This window comes from Melanostigma gelatinosum, assembly GCF_949748355.1.
Source record: "Melanostigma gelatinosum genome assembly, chromosome: 6".
Classification (NCBI taxonomy): Eukaryota; Metazoa; Chordata; class Actinopteri; order Perciformes; family Zoarcidae; genus Melanostigma; species Melanostigma gelatinosum.
Window position 1 is genome coordinate 28,750,993 of NC_136639.1, and position 23,627 is coordinate 28,774,619.

General features: G+C 46.3%; 2 protein-coding genes across 3 annotated transcripts in view; one reads left to right on the forward strand and one right to left on the reverse strand.

Annotated features, from left to right (window-relative positions):
• The first annotated feature begins 261 nt into the window (after positions 1-261).
• On the forward strand, positions 262-20,766 carry man1b1b (mannosidase, alpha, class 1B, member 1b). Of its 2 annotated transcripts, none has more exons than XM_079270838.1 (14): positions 262-536; positions 1,292-1,405; positions 3,975-4,074; positions 4,606-4,715; positions 5,467-5,603; positions 5,684-5,787; positions 5,986-6,165; positions 6,426-6,574; positions 7,605-7,793; positions 8,607-8,797; positions 13,370-13,490; positions 15,532-15,726; positions 16,027-16,158; positions 17,286-20,766. In XM_079270838.1, the coding sequence occupies exons 1-14, from the start codon at positions 372-374 to the stop codon at positions 17,490-17,492; spliced, it is 2,094 nt and encodes a 697-aa protein (XP_079126964.1). In that variant the 5' UTR covers positions 262-371; the 3' UTR covers positions 17,493-20,766. The 2 variants fall into 2 exon arrangements, with proteins under 2 accessions (XP_079126964.1, XP_079126965.1); XM_079270839.1 differs by having other exon boundaries at positions 268-317.
• Positions 20,767-21,907: 1,141 nt separating this feature from the next.
• The window catches only part of dpp7 (dipeptidyl-peptidase 7), a 7,814-nt gene continuing 6,094 nt past the window's right edge, over positions 21,908-23,627 (reverse strand). Inside the window, exons 11-13 of the mRNA XM_079271037.1 lie at positions 23,299-23,363; positions 23,143-23,213; positions 21,908-23,065 (exon numbers count right to left, since the gene is read on the reverse strand). Of these exons, the coding sequence (XP_079127163.1) occupies positions 22,954-23,065; positions 23,143-23,213; positions 23,299-23,363 (248 nt within the window). The 3' untranslated portion in view covers positions 21,908-22,953. The remainder of the gene's footprint in view (positions 23,066-23,142; positions 23,214-23,298; positions 23,364-23,627) is intronic.

A 23,627-nucleotide genomic window follows, 5' to 3' on the forward strand; every position in this document is an offset into this window, starting at 1 on the left:
GTTCACTATATTGATCCCTCTGTCACAATATGTGGACCTGAAGAATTCGTAACTCGTAAAATATTTTAACATGATCTAATAAGCATTAAGAATCAGAATGACTAACAAGGAAGGGGTGTTTTTTATTAATTTGTTTTGAAACATATCATTCACAGAGCCGGTAAACTAGCAGCACAACTTGGTGTTTAGGATGTTTCAGGGAAGTCCCTGAAGGCAGCATGGGTGCACCTGAACCCATCTGTTGACAGTGCGCGAGGCATCCTCAGCGACAAGTGAAAGGTGGTCAGCAGGGCTGTGTTTCCCGCTCTGTGAAACAGGTATCAAACGGAGGCTCGTGGATTTCGGTAATAGTATCGGTGAAGTATTTATCCATGCGGAGACTCCCGGGGCTGGTTCATTACGTAAAGCTAACCACGATTTTGACCACCGTTAACGTGACCCTGGTGGTGGTGGTGGTGGTGGACTACACTCACACTGGCTGTATATCAAATGTGACGTTAATGCTGGACACTTTACGAGCATACGCGGTTTACAAGGTAACGTACTGTCAGCTACATATCTCTCACTGGACGACAATTAAGTCCCCGACAAAACACGTGTTATCTTTAAAATAATGTTTCTGTTACTTCGAAAGGAAGCTCGGCTCTTAATGGTGTCGGTTGTGTAGGCCTCAAGCCATGCCTCGGTCTAAAGTTGGGCTGTAAATCCGCCAAAACATTACTTCGAGCCAGTGACGCGTAGGTGAAGTAACGTCAGCCTCTCCAGCGAGGGGCTAACCCGAGCGTTACACCGGTGTTTACCACTTGTGCACAAAGGTACAATAACGTGAGTATATGTAGTTACGGTTGTGTAGTAAGCTAGCACCTCCTGCTAAAGTTATATCGACTCACTAAACTATGTATATCGACAACCAGTTCACATGTGGCTACGTTAACACGATCGATTCGATTAGCCTGTTGATGAACACTGCGCCTGCAGACTAGATGACAGCTTCATAGCTAGTTAGCTGTGCAAACCACCGACATGTCTGCTCACATTCCCCCTGAAGTTACATTCAATGAGCGTTGGTTATGTTGCTCAGATGTTCCGCAAATCTAGGTTACAGCGATGTACGTCAGCGTGAAAACGGTGCGAAACTCTTCTCTCCATATCTGACCATATTGTGTTGATTTAATATAATCACATCACAAGCACACCTGTATTTACCAGCCAGGCTCACTGGCTAGCTGCATCTATACCAGCACACCCTGTCCATCCAGCTCAGCTCTCCTGTCTCACACTGCTCCTGCAGGGCTGGGTAACAGACATGCACCCGCCATCTCGACAGGACTACACATCTGTAAGCGTCGCTGGACAAGGAGGTGGAAGTTACAGCAAGCAGTGGAGGAGGCAGTCCTGCTGGAGGGTGAGTCTCCTCACAAGATCCCTTCTCCTCCTCCTCTGGTCTTCCAGTGCTCTTGTTTCACCACTCTCCTAAGACCCGAGGAGGACACCACCCTGGTGTTCCTCTTGTTGCCCGTGCTGGATTTAGTTTCTGATATTTGCCAACAAATGGAAAAAAACGTTGTGGTTCTGAAATGCAGAGTTGGGTGCTTCTGATGAAAGTTTACTTAAGATCTGCTTTACGGGTCGGGTGATACAAAAATAGTGGCAATGCCGTGAGAATGGATGCAGAAGTATTGTCTATGACAGCGGTTCCCAAACTTTTTAGGCCGCGCACCCCCTTCTACATCCCGACCGGGTTCGCGCACCCCCCCCCCCCCTTAATAATAAAACAAAAAGAAGCAACAGAGCCTTTTAAGCCTTCATAGCCGCATAAGAATCGGACCAATGAGAGAACAGTTTGCTCGCGCGTGGCATTTGTTTACAAGATTTAGTCCGCTGTTAAATGTTGCAGTGTGAACACAAACCGAACAAAGGAGCAACTGCAACAAAGCAAACGAACTGAAGGTGTGAAAACGCCCTGAAACACTGCAACAAAGTTTCAATAACTTTCAGTCACACAAGGCGTCACTTTTAAAGAGCAATACGGATGCGAGGACACGCACAGGCTCAGAGGCAGATTATCACATTTCATTTACAATTAATGAGCGACTAATGTAGCCAGGATGTCTTCGGACAAAGCATCGATGCGGCGCGACACAGTGTTGTTGGACACCGGGATCATGTCCAACTTTTTTGCTTCTTTCTCCCCAATCATACATTCCACCATCTCTCTGGCAGCTGGCGAGCTCACGTCTTCAGTGATTGTGTGCGGTAGCCCCTTTCTCGCTATTCTGTAACCAGATATGAAGCCCGTAGTGCGTCATTTATAGACCAACACATGAATGAGACTCCAGTTGTTTTTGGCTGTTTTGTAACTCCTCCGATTTCAATATAAACAATGTTAGGGGCTTTTGACTTGCACTGGCATGCTTGGTGTTCAGGTGGCGACATAAATAAGAGCTTCAGACTGTTAGCCAGAACCTCACTGCACACCACGCACTGTGGCTTTGGGCAATCTGCGTTGCCAATCCAAGTGAAGCCCAGACACACATACTTTTCATCATATTTCCTCTTGTTTTCCCAGTCTGATGCTCTCTCTCGTTTCCTCTTTTTTCACCTTGACTCCGCGATGGGCCGATGTGCTCCCGATTTGTCTGTGCTATCCCTTCCTCCTTTTCGGTCTCCTCCGTCTCATCTTCCTCTGACTCTGGCTCGATTTCTTCTCCCGGTCTCTCCCCAACGCACCTCTCCGTTCCCCTCGCCTCCGATTCCTCTCTCTCTCTCTGTCCCTCTCCTCTTTTACGACTGATAGCTTCAGATGTCCCACCTGACAGTTTTTAAATTAAAATTACTTTTTTTAAATATTTAATATTATTACACCATCAGACCGCCATTACACTTTTCCTCTCGCGCACCCCCTAGAGGCAGCTCGCGCACCCCAGGGGTGCGCGCACCCCACTTTGGGAATCCCTGGTCTATGATATGGCTATAATTCCAATTTGGAGTTTACATGTATTTATTTGTTATTCCGTGTATTAGACAAATAGATAGAAATATTGCATTTTTGAGATGCTAGTGCATTTCCTGTTTAAATACGCCTGTTCAGAGCCCAATGTTTGGCCTCTGGTGTTGCTGCTTGCAGCTTCCTGGAGAACCACTCGACACTGAGCTTCCTCTGGTCCTCAGCAACACACCTGACATGACAGAGTTGAGTCACACACACACACGAGTCACAGCTCCTCACGGTCACAGACACCAATCAAATACACCGTGGTGGTTCAGGAGAAGACACGAGGGGCAAGGAAGGCAACCTGGGCCTGGGGCTCCAACCAAAAGGGCCCCAAACAGCTTTTGATGTATTATCATGTGTAGATATGGAAAAAGTATTGAATGATGTTCGTATTCTAACCTTCCCATACCTGAACTTTCATTTCAGCCGATACTGAGTACCGATCTACCAGTGCATTAAAAAAACAAAACTATTTATGTACGGTATTGTTTTTAGACGTGCATTAAAGTTAAAATATTCTCAACTGTTCAGCACCAGGAGCAGAGTTGCACCGCTTGTCAGTGTCACACTTGGCCCAGGAAGCCGATCACTTTAGCACTGCCTTCCTGTGTTGATGGCGGTAGCTGTGGGAGGAAAGGACCAATGCACACGGGAGGTTGATATGAGCGGTTTTATCATCTATATCAAGGGGGGGGAGGGGGGGGCAATTCTATTCCCCAAGGGGTCGTTGTGGAGGACCAACAGACTGAACTGGATCCTGCTCTTTATTATTCCACCACTTTATGAAAAGTACATAGTATGCTTTGATGAGCTGTGAGAGTAAATATGATCAGTGGTGGAATATAAATAAGTATATTTTCTATATTTGACCTGGTTGTGTGTTTGGGCCAAAAAAAAGAAGCCAGCTCATTTTTTACAATTGAAATTCTGCAGGAGCTAAATGGAAGTTATTCTCCATCTTCCTCTTGTGTGTCTACAGACATGGAAGCAGCTGTCCAGGCTGCAGCGGAGCCTCATCCTCGTCGTCCTGTTCGTCTGTGGCGTTGCTTCCTATCCTGCTGTGACTGAGCACCTCAGAGGTAAGGCTCCTCCATTCAACACCTCCCACGGTCTCCACACCACTACTCTCATTCATGGTCCTGATCGGTTCGCTTCTTCATCCACATCTGTATCATTTCGTTTTCATTACTAAACAATTATTATTTTTTACATCTATTTAAAACAATACCAGAGTATGGTTGAACTGGATGTTGTTTCTACAGCAACAACAGTAATGTTTACAACAGCAAAGTGGCTATACAATGAAACCGTGATATTTCACTGGAAACAGATCTCAATGGCCAATATGGTGAATAATATCCCGAAAAAGAAACATAATATCCCTGACATCCCAACGCTGTGGGGTTTATAAAGGAGTATGTGTCATTAGCCTGATCCACTGGCTCTCAGGGCATGTCTAGTAGCTGGAGTTATTGCGTCCCTGCAGAAGAGAAGAGTCTTCGTTAGAGGTGCATATTGAACATTTCTCACTTTGTGGGGTTCAGTAATCATCAGGCCAGCCTGCCCCACTGTAATCCTTTGATCCTCAACCTTTCTGTCTGTGTTTTGAGGCCTTTCAGATGGAGTCCAGGACCGTGGCGGCCTCCTGATGCCCGTCACCCCTCGTGTGCTGCCTGAGCCTGTCCAACAGGGCCAACCACCACCACAACCAACCTCCCAGGTGTCTGCTCCTCCCATTAGGGTGTTAGAAGGGTAGCACAGGGTTTATGGAAGGGATTGCAGCACGAAGCGTGGAACATTTTCCTTTTCTCATTTTATTTACAGAAGACCCAAGAGGCAAGTCAGAAAAAGTGTATCATGTGATCGGTATTCTTTTCTCTTTTTAGGCCTTTTTTTTTCGATAACAGCAGGTCAACAATTTGTTTTGCAGGAATAATCTTTCTAAGTTCCTTATTCATCTGTGAAACAGGCAGAGAGGATCAGTCAGGATCATGTTGATGTTGTAATACTCACTTCGGCCACAGGAGGCTGAAGTGCACCACGACCCCATATTCTAAAACAAACTACCAACAAGGCTTAACATCAGCGCTCGTCGGTCACGTGAGGAGTAGGCAGCACGATTGCAGTTATGTTCCCCGTGATACGCCCGCGGTGTCTGCTGAGGGCAGCCCAACCCAACACGCACCGTTGGGTGATGTTAGCCAGCACTACCAGCTGAGACAACGAGAGCTACGTCCTTTAACCGCAGAGCTGGCGGTTCGATCCCCAGCTCCTGATGTCTGCATGTCAAAGTGTCCTTGAGCGAGACGCTGAACCCGAGTGGCTCCTGTGGGGCTTTACTGCCTACAGTTCAGGTGCTCTGAGACACAAATGCACAAGAAAGAACCATATTTCAGCAGTTTCTCACATTTATATTGAGCAATATACTTTAACTGGTTAAAAAGGTTGTCTATGTCGCCCATTTGCCACAGAGGAAATTATCCCATAGGAGAGGACCGCCCATTCTTCAGAGTCGTCTTCAGAAAAAGGGAAACGCTTCAGACTCTGTGGTCGAGGAGGACAAGGCAGCCGACAGCAAGAGAGAAGAGGAGGAGGAGGGAGCCATCAGGTGAGGCCTGCTGTGTGATCACCTGACTCCACTAAAGTACGTGTTTGTGTTATTATTTCTTAATCCTGGGCACCTTTCAGCTGGCGTGGGGTAGTGATCGACACGGACAAGGCCACAGACGGCAGCAGGGAAAGTAAGGAGAATTCACTGGGCAACCAAAGAGGGAAACCATCAAACAAGTCTGGTATGTTCTGCTGTATTCACCGCTTTCTGCGTTTAACAACATAACAACGGTTGTACCACAGCTTTTAGACGGCATGCCTGTGTTTGAGTGTGATCATGGAATCTAACATCCACTTTAGAATATGGATGATAACATTTCAGTCACGTTGTAGACTTGGATGGGATAATAACCGGGCATCTTGTGTGTATTGTGTTCCAGAAGCGGAGTTGCTGGAGGCGGTGCAGGAAGCGTTCCTCCATTCATGGAAGGGTTATAAAGACTTTGCGTGGGGCCACGATGAGCTCAGGCCTCTCTCTAAGTCCTACAGTGAGTGGTTCGGCCTGGGTCTGACCCTGATCGACGCCCTGGACACCATGTGGATCCTGGGCCTTAAAAAAGGTAGACTGACCTTTTACCTCTTGACTGGGTAGTGTCTGTAAAACAGTGGTTCTCAACTGTTGTGGGGCCTCTGCTATCCAGTACCCAGGTCCTTCACTAGCCCCCATCAATTAGAATGTTTGAAGTAACAGATTTGATACAAATACAGAGAACACAACCCAATACAGCAATGCGCTGCAAATACAGAGAATATGAAATTATTTCAAATGATATGGGTTCATTAAGAGATGCCACTGTATTTATTTTCTATTGTTTTTCAGAATTTGAAGAAGCAAAGTCATGGGTGGCCACAGAGCTCACATTTAACAAGAATGTAGACGTCAACCTATTCGAAAGCACCATCCGCATCCTGGGAGGCCTCCTGAGTACCTACCATCTGACCGGAGACACCCTGTTCCTCGACAAAGCTGTGAGTCAACACACGACCACTCGTTTCTCAACTGAAAGCGTATTTTAAGCCCACTGAAGAATGCAGATAGCAGCACCCTCTCAGACACAGATGCACCTCACAAATGCTTCAGCATGTCGCTCATCTCAGAGTCCTTCCATCCACCTGTAGATGTTACACAGACTGTCCAACAGAAACAAATGGTCTACAATCACATCTAAGCTGTGTTTGGTGTCTCCACCAAACACCACATGTGTGCTATGTATCCTCTGTTATAAACCCAGTTGCTTCCAACACCTGTTGTCTCTGACTCTGCTGATGTGGTAGAGGTGACGGAAGGCAACCTTTCTATTAGTGTTTTACTCGTTTCGCGACTAACTCACCTCCTGTTGGGCTTTCAATGATTTATAGCATATTAGCCTCTAGAGTGGACTGGGGAGCATGCAGTGTGAAATGGTCTTACTGGTTTACTTAATTTTTAACATTGTAGAAGTGAAAGAATTTTTTTTTTATGGAGGAAAAATACTGCAAGAAATGTTTATTTTCATGATCAATGAATCTGCCGTTTATCTTCTTGATTAGTTTGTTATGAAAATGACGAGGTGACGTCTTCAGATTTGTTCTTTTGATTTGTACCCAAAGGTAGTAAGTCGCATAGTCAGGTAGTAAGACACTGAATCTCCACATTTGATTGAAGAAAACTATTTTAACACTTTTATTGGAACTGTTGAAGAATAATGTTCTGTTAATTGAGCAAGAGATTAATTGACAAATGGTTTCATCTGCAGAAATGCTACATATAGCATCTTGTGTAACATTGAACTGATATCGGTTTGGCATTACTGGCCTTTTATTACAAACATTCACTTGAACAAACATCATGCACAAGTTAAAGATTTGCACTACCGTCATATTCTAAAGATCTAATTTCAAGGTTAATTTATTCATTTATTCAGTCAGTCATGGCACACTTTCATTTGTGATTATTGATTGCTCAATTGATCCTTTTAGCTGCAAATGTCTGCATGTAATCTGCGTTCTTCCTCGACAGAAGGACATCGGCTCCAGGCTGATGCCAGCCTTCAATACTCCGTCCAAGATCCCCTACTCTGATGTGAACATCGGGAAAGGTACGGCCCACCCTCCTCGCTGGACCTCAGATAGCACCGTGGCCGAGGTAACGAGCATCCAGCTGGAGTTTAGAGAGCTCAGTCGCCTCACCCAGGAACCACAGTACCAGGTAAGGGGCCATGACATGAAACAAGTTGATCCAGGGTCTTCCCAGAAAGAGATGCACTGAGGTTCAGCTTTCCTTTTGTAATTTTACTGATCCAACTTGGTGTCAGTAGGTGTCTCTAATGAGACCGGTGGAAATGAAAGAGTAACTGCACACTTACTGCGCCTGTTAAAATAGAAGCGCCCTGGGTCCGGATACAACGGCGTCTGGGTCCGGATGCGGACCGCGGTCCGCCTATTAGAGACCCCTGCTGTAAACCATAACATCCTGATTAAGAGGCTACGTGACTGGGTGGGCATAGCGTTAGACTGGTTTACATCTTACCTCAATGACAGAACCTTTAATGTCTCTGTGGGTGATTCTGTGTCTGTCTTGTGGTACCGCAGGGCTCAGTTCTGGGGCCTCTGTTGTTTTCCCTTTACTTGTTACCTTTGGGACCGATTATAAGAAGTTACAAAGTCATTCAAACCTAGCGAGGCATTCACACTAACAGGTGCTGGACTGTGTCAATGTGTCAGTGAAAGCCGCTGCGGAGTTTTGAGTTGTCATCAAACAACCAAACGTAATCTTTTCCGAGTGGACTTATTGACACACACTTATGCTACACTTGTTGAAAGCAGAACTGAGTTGTCGTCTTTGTTTTTGCAGTGCTTTATTTTGAACCATTGTTCATATTGGTTTGACTGAACTATTTTCTCTCTATTTTATAATTATTAATCGTCAGACGTGACCCTGACTGGCACCCCTCTTAACTTAAAAGGGTCAAACAAATGTCAGAAAAAGCCCCTCATCTCACCTCTGGTCCTGATTTTCCAGGCTGCGGTTGCTGAGGTTATGAACCAGGTCCACAGGATGGACGGCAAGCTGGATGGTCTTGTGCCCATGTTCATCAACACCAACAACGGACAGTTCACCCATCAAGGCATCTACACAATGGGAGCCAGAGCAGACAGCTACTACGAATACCTGCTGAAGCAGTGGATCCAGGGAGGCAAGACGGAGAACCAGTGAGTCGGACTAAAGACACTCTGTGCTCCCTTTCCCATGAATGAATGTGACCATTTGAAAGGTACTGCCTTCAAGGGCCTTGAAATGGTTAGCCTGGAGTCTTATTTCATCCATCTTATGTCCTGCGACTGGATATTAGCCAGGAGGAGGCTGGGTGGTGGAGTGGCTGTAGGACCTTGCTGGGTTAGCTTAGCTTATATCTCGTGTGGTTGGAAGATGTTGTGGGCAGCGATCGTCTCAGGTTTGCTGCACTTAATACAATCATCACACTTGTCTTTCCGATGTTTAAGAGCGTATTTCTGTCGTATGCAGTACGTGCTCCAGCAACAAAGGTAAAAATATTCAAACAACGATGTGGGAGAGGGGACACTGCTACGTCATCGCATCAACATCACCAAACACTGAGTTTCCTCTCTTGAGATGCTTTGCCAGACCTTTCACTGCAGCCTCCTTCAGCGGCTGCTTGTTTGTGGGTCTTTCTGCCCTCAGTGTTATCTTAAGTGAGTGAAAAGCTGCTCACTTGGGCTGATCAGGTGAGTGACTTGGCCATTGAATAATATGCCATGCCTTTGCCATAAGAAGCTCTCGTGTTGTGTTCACAGTATGTTTTAGGTCATAATCCATCTGCACTGTGAGGCACCGTCCAATCAGTTTTGAAGCATTAGGCTGAATCTGAGCAGATCAGAACTCATCCTGCTGCTTCTATCAGCTGTGACATCACCAATGAACACCAGTGACCCAGTTCCATTGGCAGCCATACATGCCCATCCAAAGCACTGCCGCCACCATGTTAGACAGATGATGGGGTTGGTTTAGATCATGAGCCGTTCCTTTCCTTCTCCACACTTCTCTCCGCCATCATTCTGGTACAAGTTCATCTTGGTTTCATCTCTCCAAAGAATCTTGTTCCCAAACTGGTCAGTCTTTGTCAGATATCTTCTGGCTAAGTCCAATCGGGCCTTCCTGCTCTTCAGTGTTACCAGAGCTTTGCACCTTGTTGTAAATCTCTGTATCTAGATTCATGAAGGCGTCTCTTGATTATAGACTTACATTACAGTCATTTAGCAGACGCTTTTATCCAAAGCAACTTACAATTCAGAGTCTATCACATTTCTACACCGTAGGTTTAGTCACAACCTGCAGAGCCTCTTGTCCTGGACTGTGCACATCCCATTTAGTAATGTTTCCAGTCAGGATACTTTCTGTTGCTCCTCTGTAAAAGTTAACAAGAACGTAGCATGGGAACTTTGCATTCTTAAGTTTCCTTAAATTGGCCGTATCATGCCTAGTTTCAGGTTCATCGTTGTATTTTGGGTTTCTACTAGAACATGTTTGAATGCTTTAATGTGAAAAGACACATTACATTTGTTTACTGATGTAGGTGAAGGCTGAGTGGAGGACAGGTGCAGCCCAACTAGATATGTTTGATTTAAAATGGACCAATATTAGACTTCTTATAAAGACACTACATCAGAGAGTGTCATATGTAGAGATAGAGGTCTGTATTCTATTCTTTCAGCACTGTGAGCATTTGGTTACTCTGGCTGTCAGTCGGACTGATGAGAGATTAGTAAAGTGGAACAGCAATCCCCTCCAGACACTCTGCAGCACAGGCTCAGATGAAGCTGCTTTCAATCTCTGCGTTATCTGCTGGAATTGTTTTTTGTGTCACTTCTGGGTTTCTGACCTATAATCGTTGGCATGTACATTGGATTCAAATGTCAGTCAAAGGAGGATTTAATAATGTACTCATTCTTTCGGGAATATATTTGATGGTCAAGCTTCAGGCAATAAATATTACTTAAACAACAATCTGCTTCATATCGGTTCTGGGGGGAAAACCTTATTGTATACATCGGAAAGTAGTGACCTCCTCATTCGGTGTGAACTCTGGATGCATTCACAGCCTGTGTTCCTCCATCATGTGGGGCCCTGGGGCCTCACCCATCACTCTCCTGTAGTGGTCTGGTCTGGGATGGGCTCCCCACACAGCCCGCCGTCTTCAGGCTTGTTACAATGTGTCGATAATAAAGACGGCGTGTTCAGCCCACTAAACTTCTCATGTTGCTAGGGGACAAAAATCAGTAGACCGTATGAAAGCTTTGCATTTGTTTTGTCATAAGCGATCCAACATAGGCTCCAGATGCTCACTGAAGAGTCCAAGAGCCAGCGCTACTGCAGTGCTCTCCACTAGGGGCATGAATAGATCTCAGGTCTGTCTTAAATTAAAGTTACTTACATACAAAACTCATATATGAAGGGATTCCCTTGATGCAACATTGTAGTTTAGTTGTTCCTTCTTAGTTGATGTACAGTTAAAGAATGTCATGAAGGTCACGATATGGGGAGTTCTGGTGTTTGTACTATAAACTCAAATTTGGTGGAAAGTTTGAGACGTTTTATTTGTATCTCTCACACACTACAAATGTACTTTTAAAATGAACCCTTCCACATAAAGGTTCACTAGAGCAGGGGTTCAGGACCTTTTTGACCTCGGGGCCCAACTTTTCAAGTACAAAGTGTCCCGGGGCCCACTCTGACTATATGCATCAAAAGTGTCAGACAACCTGTAGGTCATACAGAAACAGAGCAGTGGGCCTTTGGAGTCAGTAAAAATTTAAGATTTTTGTCCGCATAAAATAAAAAAGTATCTTTCAGTATAAATAACTGCCGGTGGCTGTATCTGTACAGGTAAAGGACAGTATAGGGCTGTAACTACACTATCAGTGAACCACTGCCTCAAATTTGAAGAAGATTGGACAAAGTATGACCATTCTACAGAGTTTCTTCATGAAGAGATCCAGGCGGAGCTCTAAAAGGACATTTGGAGACCCAAATGGACACATGGTAACCACATGATATTCTGACACACTAAAGGTGTTTCTCCCTTTATATTTTGATATTATATTATTTTCCTTTTATTTTTAGCCTTTGCAAATTGCAAAAACGATGTATATATGGTCGAAGACATGGTGTGTGAGTAGCGGACTTGCTGTGCTTAATGGCTGCGACCGAGCGCACGAACGAGAATGAGAATAGCTCAGTTACGCAAACGTTGGTTGACGGCTTATGGAAGAGGAGGATAAGGTTTGTACTATAAGTACTAGCGTTTTCTGAAGGCAGTAGCTCCATGGTAACATCCGCTAGCACGTTGTCGGGTCTGTAATGTGTCTTTTTCCGTCGAAATGCTGCAAGAAACGACTTGCAGCGGTTATGGCGACTTTGGACAGTGTGTGTGTGGGCTCCTTTTGTGGAGAAACCATAAGAAATTAAAGAAAATCGATGATTTCTTTGCAAAGATGAGGATTTTGGGCATGCTGGGATACCAAACACGGACATGTTTTGTGACGTATTTGCGCAAATAAGCCGTAGGAACGGAAGGGGAGGGGATCGAGGATGCCGGTGTTGAACAGGCAAAACCCTTGTTAAATAAATGAGATGATACAATGTGATGATCACAAAGACATTGATTATCATGTGTATGTAAACCTGCATACACAACAAGAAGCCCAACAGACTTTCCCACGAGCGTTGGATGTTTCGTCGCTTGGTGTCGCTTTATTTTTGAAGGCTTCAGTGCTTCGTTTGATAGCATTAGCTCACATTCCACACACTGAGCACTCGGCTCTGCCTCGTTGCCTCCGTTCACAAAGCCGTACTTAAGAAAGTCAGGGTTGTACTTGCACACACATTTAGACTTTTGGGGGGTATGGCACCACTGTCGTCTTCATTTTTTCTTTTTAATAACTTATCCATAACTTTCGCTACAGGCTAGCGGCTAGCTGAGTGTCTTCTTCTGCTTATTGCAGCTTGTTAAACAACTGACTTACGCATTACCGCCACCAGGTGGTGGGAAGCTGTATTGTAACTGAGCATCTCGTGGATAACAGTGATATCTCTGGTGTCTTCAATTGATAACCTATGCGGTCCCGCGGCCCTCGCGGCCCACAGGTGCAAAACTGAAAGTTTTTCGCGGCCCTCTAGGTGGCGCTCGCGGCCCAATGGTTAAGAATCACTGCACTAGATGGTGGGTCCATAGAGAGTCTCTCACTCGTAGCTCTGCTGGAGGCTGAAGTCTCTGTCCTACTGGAGAGCATTCACTGCTTTAGTTCCTTTATAGTTTGTGTGGACAGAACAAAATAAACATTGACAAGGAAATCAAGGCAGCTGCTGTTGTTGTTTGTGACGTGATGGGTGGGTGACGAATAAGGTAAGCACACGTCGTGACTGCTAACACCCAATCAGGTAGCGAACGCAGGTGTCCACGTTATCGCTTCCAAACTCGTGCGTTTACGCCCGTCCACACTCTGAGTTAACCCCAGAGTTCTCAAACGTATCCGTCTTCAGTGCTCTCGTATGGACGCTCGGTGTAAACGTAGCAAAAGATCTGCGTCTTACAATGGAAACGTAGTAGTGTGGACATGGCCTCAGATTAGCCACGTGGTTAACTTTGACGCACACGTCCTATTAGAGTTGCGGTCTTCACTCTACTCCCTGTCGACCGTCACTGTGTTCATTTCACCGTCATGTTCAACACAGGATGTTGTCATTCAGTGTCTGTTTGTCTTTAGACTCTTGGAGGACTACCTTCAGGCAATAGAGGGTGTAAAGAAGAACCTGTTGCAGAAGTCTTCACCTAACGGCCTCACCTTTGTTGGAGAGATCTCACATGGACAGTTCAGCCCTAAAATGGTGAGTAATCCTCAAGGTGTTCCTGCTGCTCTGTAATCTCATCACAGCTGTGAACCTTCTGTTACCCTGTCAAATGAAAATAATAAATAACTTGAATGTTCCCTCCTGTTGGTCAGTTGTGTTGATGGTCAGCAGATGCATTCATTAACTGTGTCTTGTTGAAAGTTTTAACTGTCCAAAAAGAGAAGTTAAAGGATAACTCGTGTGGAGTTCTGGGATGGAGGGTGGTGCCAAATGTATTTTGAATCTGTAGCCTATAAAGCCTACAAACTGCATTAGAAGTCAGTAGGGGAGCAACGGGTCACAAACCTCACGGTTCGGATCGGATCACGGTTCTTGAGTCACGGTTCGGATCATTTTTCGGATCAACAAAGAAAAGGGGAGGAGTCAAATATAAGTTTAAGTGCAACATGAGGTATGTTGAAATCCTCGTCCTTTGATCAATACTGAAAGAAAGAAACAGCCAGTGAGCTTCCACTGTTTACACTGAACTGAACTGCTCAGCAACAACTTGGGTCTGTGTTTACTTCCTGTCAGGTCATTCAAATACACAATAATGTTTACCATTACTGTGACATTATTTTCAAAAAGATGAGAATATCTCCATTGTCTGGGGAGAGGGTCGACCTTTCTGTGGTGACTGGAATATTATTGGGCCTGTCTAGCTTCACTCTGATGCTTCTGTCAGCACCTGAACCAGGTGTGTGTCTGTGTGACTCTCACAGAGGGGGCGTGTCTACAGCACCTGCCCCAGGTGTGTGTGTCTGTGACTCTCACAGAGGGGGCGTGTCTACAGCACCTGCCCCAGGTGTGTGTCTGTGGCTCTCACAGAGGGGGCGTGTCTACAGCACCTGCCCCAGGTGTGTGTCTGTGTGATGCTCACAGAGGGGGCGTGTCTACAGCACCGGACTAAGAATCACTCTGCCGTGGTGAAGCTTCACACTGAGTTGGTGCGTGAGTGGATTTCGTAGCGTGGCTCAAGCATTTTAACCAGATTTAGAAATCCTTTGTTTTCCACACCGGAGTGCCCCCGTCGTTGACAGACGGCTCTTCATATGTGTGGACATGCCGATGTGTTGCCGTTGTCGTGTGTCGTTCTCTTTAAATAACGCCTACATACCCTAACTGTTTCGTCCACCACCCTCATCCGTCATTATAAATTAAAGGGAAGACAAAAATGCTCCCAAACTTGCGACTTAAATGACGCCGGGGGCTTCTCAAGTTCCTCCGCTGACCCGAACCGTGAGGGCTGACCCGAACGGATCACGGATCGATCCGAACCGTGAGGGCTGATCCGTTACACCACTCACGCATTCAATATGAAATCCATTAACACAACCACCTTCACCACATAAACACAAACATCCCACTCCCGTCAAGTAAAATCAATACCAAAGCAAGTAATCAGGACAAAGAGATCCAAACCACAGGTAGGTGTGAACTGACTGCCTTGCTGGCGTCACCTACTGATGTTAGTCTGCATAAGTCTAGAGCCAGTGAGCTGGTATCAGACGGCTGGCTCACAAGGTGATGGACATTGAGGTGAGTGATCAAAACAAAAGCTGTCGGACAACTCCAAGAAAGTTGAATATAGACACAGTTGACAGTCATTGCTTTGACACCCTGCCCAGTCTGACCAGGTTCCTCTTCTCCTGCTGCTGGCCGTCACCCCACCGTCTAACCTCCTCTTAGGGTGCGTGTGTTGACAGAGATCCATCCACTTCATTTGGTTTTAGTGTAGTGTCTCACAACCTGCCATTTAGGGTCATAATGTACGAAATGAACATCATGCTGTATTGAAGAAGACTTGAAACTAGAGATTGAGACATAAACTCATGTTTACAATGTTTACTGAGGTAATAAATCAAGAGAGAAGTAGAGTCATTTTCTATAGACTTCTATACAACCAGAGGAGTCGCCCCCTGGTGGACACTAGAGAGAATGCAGCTTCAACACATGAAGCTTTGTCTTCACCTGGCAGAAGCAGGTTACCGCCTCACTGGAGTGGACTCTTATCTGTTTTTGTAACTTTTGGACACAGGACCATCTAGTGTGTTTTCTGCCGGGCACTCTGGCTCTCGGCGCCCACAACGGCCTGCCTGCTGATCACATGGCTCTAGCCAAAGAGCTGATGGAGACCTGCTACCAGATGTACATCCAGATGGAGACGGGCCTCAGTCCAGAGATCGTCCACTTCAACATGCATGAGGGCAGCACCCGAGACATCGACGTAAAGGTAGGTGGAGACGGTGTGGATACAGACACTGTCCTCTCCCAGTTCTGCAGTCGTGTCTTTGGCAAACAGTCTGAATCTTGTACCCACAAACGCATGTTTAGTTATTCTGGGTAAGGGCATTGTGTAGATGCCTGCTGAAGAAAATAAATGTGACGCAGCCTTCCCACTGATCACGTGATGTCTGAGGATGTTGGGAAAGTGTTCTTTAAGCTGATTTCCTGCATTTCTGCTCATGTGCCGGTAAACTTTAACATGCTTTGCTTTACCGTTTGTTCCCTTTTGTATTCACTGTGATGATAGCTCGCAGACAGACACAACCTCCTACGACCGGAGACAGTGGAGAGTCTCTTCTACCTGTACAGGTTCACCAGGGACCACAAGTACCAGGACTGGGGCTGGGAGATTCTCCAGAGCTTCAACAAGTACACCAAGGTCAGTACAATGAAGTGCAGATCTGTCACATCAGCTGTCTGGGGAGCCCTCACATGATACCGGTTGGGAACATCTGTTGTCATTAGTTCATGTCACTCAGCCACATTCAGCTGACTTTGCAAGGCAGACGTCACAAGATCACACGCAAGTCCACCGTCAGGCTCCAGGTACTGTTTGTACTGAGAACCGTCAGTCGGGTGTGGGCTGGTGATGTTAAGTGTCCTCTACAGCAGGCACAGCGTTGGACACCACCACCACTCTCAGGTGAGGTGAGGTTGGTGGCCGTGTGTCCGTTGTGCAGCAGAGGCCTGTGATGGGTGGAGGCCATGACTCCTGCCCTGAGCTCCAGCTCTAGCAGCTCAGGGGCAGAAGGATGGAGGAGACCAAGGGAGACAATGAAGCTTTAAGAACTCCAGTGGAGCGGCTCAAATAGAAAAGGACCACAGTAGTGACAGCACCAACTTAAAGGCTGGATATCTAATGCAATGTACAGGGACCAGCTGTGAAGACTGACCTGTGGATTCAGGATGTTTTGTTACTGAAGCTTAGGATTCAGGGAAAAGAGACTGTTTGAACCCATAGCATGTGGTGCGGTTCAGACAGGTCTTTAAGATGCAGGTTGTGTTGAGGTGCAGAACCCAACACGGGACAAAAGGCCAGCAGTGCATTTCAACCATCGTGTTTTTGCTGCTTCTATTCAACCACACATTCACAGGCAGCAGTCTCACTTTAAACTGGGTTGCTGTTATTCTGGATTATGACTTTAACTACTTTTTGTATAATATTTGAATGATTCATGACGCGAGCTCTGATTGGTCAGTAGGCGGAGCTTTTATACCACCATCACCTGTTCACCATCAGTTAACATGGTGAACTACCAGGTCAGGACCTAATCCTGCTTCCTCGTGCAGACTCGGTCTGCTCCAGTGTCTTCTGATCACACGTACGAGACAAGTCTTCTTGAAAACAACGGACTTCAAGAGTGGAGGAGCGACTCGTCTCTAATGTGTTTTCTCACGATGTCATTTATTTTTATTCCCATCACACCGTCGGGGTCGAGACACAAACCCCAATGGTAGTTAGGGTCTACATGCAGTGACTGGCTTGTGTGAATGTGTTCCCCTCAGGTCTCCTCTGGTGGCTACACCTCCATTAATAACGTCCGTGACCCGGACTACCCGAGCCCCCGAGACAAGATGGAGAGCTTCTTCCTGGGAGAGACCCTGAAATATCTGTACCTGCTCTTCTCTGAAGATCCCGACCTCATCAGCCTGGACCAGTACGTCTTCAACACGGAGGCTCATCCTCTGCCTATATGGCCCTCTGCTGCATGACACACGTACGCACAGGAGTTCAAATGGCAGATAACCGTACACGTACAATCACAGCAAACATCTCAAGGTTGGTCTAACACCGAGATGACTCTTCTGTCTCTGTGACTGGAAGCTGTTAAAACAACAGCCCTGAACACAGACCCCAGCTGGAAGAAGCCTCCTTTTTACTGATCCTCTCAAGATGAACGACGAGAGCCCGGTTCACTCTGTGGCTTTGTTTGTTGTTGTTCATCTGACTGCTTGTTCTGGATGCTTGGACTCTGGAAGAGAGGCCGGGGAATCAAAGAACAACCTGATTGTGACTTGAATCAAAATGTCTTAATCTCGTGATGAGGAGAGGTTTGCCAGTGGATGATCTAAGAGCTCCTGATTTAGGCTCCAGCTGTGCACGTTCATTCCCAGCCGTTGTAGAACTAAGCCAACATGTGGAGGCCCAGCAGGCCTTTGTAGCAACCCGGCCCCTGACAGCCTGCTGCCCAGCTGACACCTTCTGTTCACGGCTGTGTCTCACACACCTTCAGTGCTCTGGCTGCAACCATTCTCTAGACATGAGCCTCCTGACGGGGCTTCAGCTGCCCTCAGCCATGTTCCTACCGTCCCATGCTGCATTCATGACATCCAGGAAATGTGAACTCCCTCCATAGAAAACCCCACTCAGCCTCTTCAGGTCAAGCAGAAAGCGCTGCAGGGTCATGCTGCAACATGATGGGATGGCAGTGAGGTGTATTACAGGGTTGGATGATATGATGATGACTCTTCATACTGGTAACCAGCGTTCAGAAGCATCGTCAGCTAATGTATGCTAACGTCCATGACGCCTGCCACCCTACGTGATGATGTCTCAGTGAGACTTCATGAAGCTTCATTACAACGCAGACATACTTAGGAATGCTACTCGTCCTTTTAATGTTCGAGCTGGCCTCATTTCAACTACTTCAGATATTGGTGGGCAGATTTTATATCGATGCATCATATTCTATCAGACGAGCGCACTGTTTTACATCCAACACCCCAATCTGTTGTCTACTAGCCATGTATACTGAGAGCTGTCATATCTTTCTGGCTGCAGAAGCATTTCCAAGCAGACGATAACTGAACGTTCCAATAGAAGACGACCAACACTGTGATGCAGGATTTAGTCCATTTCACCGGGTACATCCCAAGTCTCTTAGGGTACATCCCAAGTCTCTTAGGGTACATCCCACGTCTCTTAGGGTGCATCCCACGTCTCTTAGGGTGCATCCCACGTCTCTTAGGGTGCATCCCACGTCTCTTAGGGTGCATCCCACGTCTCTTAGGGTGCATCCCAAGTCTCTTAGGGTGCATCCCAAGTCTCTTAGGGTGCATCCCACGTCTCTTAGGGTGCATCCCACGTCTCTTAGGGTGCATCCCAAGTCTCTTAGGGTGCATCCCACGTCTCTTAGGGTGCATCCCACGTCTCTTAGGGTGCATCCCACGTCTCTTAGGGTACATCCCACGTCTCTTAGGGTGCATCCCAAGTCTCTTAGGGTGCGTCCCACGTCTCTTAGGGTACGTCCCACGTCTCTTAGGGTGCGTCCCACGTCTCTTAGGGTGCGTCCCACGTCTCTTAGGGTGCGTCCCACGTCTCTTAGGGTACGTCCCACGTCTCTTAGGGTGCGTCCCACGTCTCTTAGGGTGCGTCCCACGTCTCTTAGGGTGCGTCCCACGTCTCTTAGGGTACATCTCACGTCTCTTAGTTGCATCTCCGTCTCACTTGCGTCCTTTCATGGAAGCGACGTCTGTTTATGAGCACAGGATCGATCTCTATCGTCAGAATGTGTTTATGTATTTATGAATTATTTGCATCTGTACGTATAGAAAGTCAGATTGTGGCGTCATTATTAAATAACCCAGAATATGATTATTGTTTCTCTTGAACACTAATTATTGTATTCAGCTTCATGTTTCAGGTTCAACTTAAATGATAAAACTCATGAAACACTCAGGAATGATCCGCCTCACGTGACTGAATGAAATGATGTAAAGATCTCTCACTTTAATTGTTTCCATAATAAAGTTATTGAGGGAAACATCAGATCATGAAAACACAAATCTTTCTAGTAAAAGAAGAAAGTAGTTTGTGCTCTTTTGTTGTTCAGTCAGTTAACATATTTAAACCAGATCAGAAACCTAATCAAATATAAACGAGTTTAATCTGATCTGCCTTCACTCTGGCGTTAAACTCAGTCAGTCAGTCCGATCAGCTGCAGCGTCCAATCACATAACAGATGAGCAATGAGGGGGCGTGTCAGCCGTTAAAACTCGCTCATGGCTCCTCGGAGCAGAATTGAGAGCTTTGGGACGGCCGTCAATATGGCGGCACAGAACAACTTCCTGTTTAAGCGAGGATCGAGGACATGACCAACAAGAGACTTGAGATGTACCCCCACTCTCCTTACACATCGTGTCTTCTTCACTCCCGTCTTCCTGGTGTCATGGCTTTAACAATAACCTGAACAATAAGTCCTCGTCTGACCATCGAGAGCCGTTCACCTGACGAGGCAGAGCTGCTGTTCACGAACGCCACACGGCCATCTGTTCCATATGACATGAATGCAGCATCTGACCTGTTGCCAAGCAGCAGATGTATTAATGACTGAAGCTTTGTGACTGAAGCAGCTGCTCTCCTCACTGAATGCTCCACGTCTCATCCTCTTGGTGTGGTGCGCATCATTCACTAGAACCACAGGAAGCAGCAGCAGCTCAGTCATTCCTGTAAATATTACTAGTTTACGGCAGAGCTCGACTTTCATTTGATTTCTAGAACTTTCTGAATGTGAATAGAGACCAAACTCGTCTTGTATTTCTTCCTCTGTGGTGTTGGTGTCTCCATACGTTGCTGCTGTGCTGCAGTACCTGGAGCTCATTGGATCACTGTTTCCACAGTAGAACACAAGGATTGCTGTTGTCCCAGAGGTTCTTCAGAGCGATGGTTGTGTTTACATCATGCTGATGTCTTTCCTGAGCCAAAGAGACGAACATACTCGTGCTGGAACCATGAGAAGCCACCGACCAGGAGAACAAGGACATCTTCTCAGTGCTCCTGGAACTATTTCACCACTCTGGGATCTGAAGTCATTGGTGGATTCGCTTCTATCTTTGCAGCCACCGAGCAGTACACAAGACACACACGTCATTAAGAAGTCATTCAATGTTTGTTTCATTTAAAACATACATGTCAGCAGTGGACAGTAAACACTGGATCGCCTTTCATTTTGTAAAACTGTAGAAATTAAAGAGATGTTTGTGTTGACCATGACTCCCTGAACACAGCGTCTGTTCCAGAGCCAGTAAGAACAGAGGTGGGCGGGGCTGAAGCGGTGAGTGACTCCATGGCGGCAGCTGGTGTTGATCCTGGAGCCACACACAGCTGAACCAATCAAACCTGAAGCGTCAGTGAACAGTGTTCAGCTCTCATTCAGGGTCTTTTTAGCCCGATGACCAAAAACCAGAAGAAGATGAACGGGATTATGCCGTAATAATATAAGTTCATCGTGTAGCGGAGAAATGATTCATTCAAGAAGACGAAACCACCATTTTGACAACTCAATCATTGAGGTTATTTTTCTGAGCCAGATGTGGAGATGTTTTGGTTCCAGCGTCTCAACTGAGGAATGAAGCAATCGTTACAGAAACATTTGGTTCTAAACCGTTTTCATGTTCTCTTCTTCGTGGCATTCGGAACATCGAGCTAACATCGTCCCTAACAGGCGGACCGGACCCAGGACCTCAAACCGACAGAGAAAGAATTATTTCATTTTGACGGAAAATGAGTATTCTGACACGTTTCCTGACTCGAGTGAGATGTAGACACACCGGGGGAGACAAGGAAGAGCAGGAGAATAATACGTGAGTCAGAGAAGTTATTCCACATGAAGCTCTGCAAAGAGAGAAAAGTGATCAGAGACTTCAACCATCGGTTCATTCTTCACACGGACAGTTTAAACCAGCGTGTCTCACATGTTCAGACACCGTGATCGTTATTAAAGTGGTAAATGAAGCAACACTACGAGACAAAGAATAACTCGAACACTCAGAAGACACAGAAAATAAAGCTAAGAGCCCAAAATGACACATGAATTCACTGACCAACAATGATGTAAACAGAGAATAGAGCTGAAACAAGTGTTAATAACCACAGATAAAGTCCTGCTCACTGATTTATTGAGTTAGAAGAGAAAAAATACACAATATTGTTGCTTTTTTATTGACATCACTTCACACTGAAGTGAATTTAAAGCTGCAGGACAATTTAGTGAAAATCATTTTCCTCAATCTGGACCTTTAGGAGTTGTAACTGAATACCCTGCTCTACACCTCGTAGTAGGATGTCTTTCCACTGTTATGCTGATGATACACAGCTCTACATCAAAACTGCTCCAAGCCCCTCTGCAGCCATGGCTGCAGAGGGGCTTGGAGCCGTGTCTCACCTCCTGTCTTGGGGAGATAAAGGCGTGGATGAGCAACAACTTTCTCCAGTTAAACAGCAGCAAAACCGAAGCCCTCCTTATTGGCACTCCACACCAGGTTCAGTCATCCTCCATAACTCATCTCACCTTCGACGGTCAGGTCATCCCCCTCGCCTCCACAGTCACTAATCTGGGAGTTAGGTTTGACCCACACCTGTCCTTTAATGACCATATAAAACACCTGTGCAAAACCTCGTTTTATCATCTCAAAAACATCTCCAAACTCCGCCCACTTTAACCCGTCAGATGCAGAGAAGCTCGTCCACGCCTTTATATCCTCAAGACTGGACTACTGCAACGCACTATTCACTGGGATCACTGGCAAGAACATCCAGAAGCTGCAAAACATCCAAAACAGCGCTGCCAGGATCCTGATGAGAGTCCGGAGGTATGAGCACATAACACCCATTCTGCACTCCCTACACTGGCTCCCTGTCTCATTCCGGATTGACTACAAAGTCCTACTACTCACACATGAATGCATAAATGGACACGCACCTCCCTACAAGACCTCATCACTCCCCAAATCTCCACCCGCACCCTCAGATCATCAAACAGCTCCTCCGGGTCCCCAGCACCAAGCTCCGCACCATGGGAGACCGGGCCTTTGGCTCGGCAGCTCCACGCCTATGGACCAGATCCCTGACCACCTAAGGGCAACACAGACACTGGTCTCTTTAAGACCGGCCTAAAAACCTTTCTATTCAGGAAAGCCTTTCTGACCTAAGTCACTGTCAGTTATTTCTTTTGCGTTTCTGTTCATTCACTGGTTTTTATTTTATTCGTTTTTTTTATGTTTTTACGATGTTTTTACTGTGTACTGGCTCTGTGGCACTCTGAGATTTTTTTTAAAAATGAAAAGTGCGTTACAAATAAAATGCATTATTATTTTTTATTATTAGTATGCAGACTGGAACTGGGACACAGGTGGACTCACTGTTCCAGTCCTGATTCTGAGGAGAACCGGAGCTCTAAAGTGAGCGCTGTAGTCTGGTCCGCTCCATCTCCACCCACAGTGCGATGAGGTCTGCTTCCGTCTTCCTGGCGCTGATCACGGACTCTGGATCGGCATCATTGGATCCTCTGTGGACACATGTCGGATCAGATTCAGCTCTGAGTTAAGAGAGTAAAGAACAAGGGAAGGACGCCAACAGCTGTACCTCAGATCCAGATGATGGGCTCCTCCAGAGATGTTGACAGCGATCACTGATGAGCTCAAGGTCTTGCGCACCTAAAGAGCAGAGAGCTGATTGAGTCAGACTGAAAGCTCGGCTTCATAGTCCACCGCAGTGCGCTCGCTGCGTTTACTGCCTTACCCCTCCGTTGGCCCATGGGTCCAGGTCTCCGTTGGAGAAGATGATGTTGCTGGCTGTGGAGAGGGCTGAACACAAGGAGACAACACTGGTGCTCATTGCACACACAAAACACTGATGGTGTCTGCCTGTCACTGGCCTCCATCCCTTCAGTCTGTGCCTCAGGCTCTCCTCTCACCACCTGTGACTTTCTGTTTGCTCTCATCTTGTTAATGTAAAACCAGGTGGTGCTGTTACTTTCAGAAACATGTCCTACACGTACACATAACTCCGTTTGTTTTACTTTGTCTTTCTTCTTCATGAGAATAGAAATGCCTGGTGACTCATGTACA

Coding starts and splice junctions, on each gene's coding strand:
- man1b1b (XM_079270838.1), top strand. CDS start 372: ATGCGGAGACTCCCGGGGCTGGTTCATTACGTAAAGCTAACCACGATT. Junction 6,575..7,604: donor CCCTGTTCCTCGACAAAGCT/GTGAGTCAACAC, acceptor CTTCCTCGACAG/AAGGACATCGGCTCCAGGCT. Junction 7,794..8,606: donor CCCAGGAACCACAGTACCAG/GTAAGGGGCCAT, acceptor CTGATTTTCCAG/GCTGCGGTTGCTGAGGTTAT.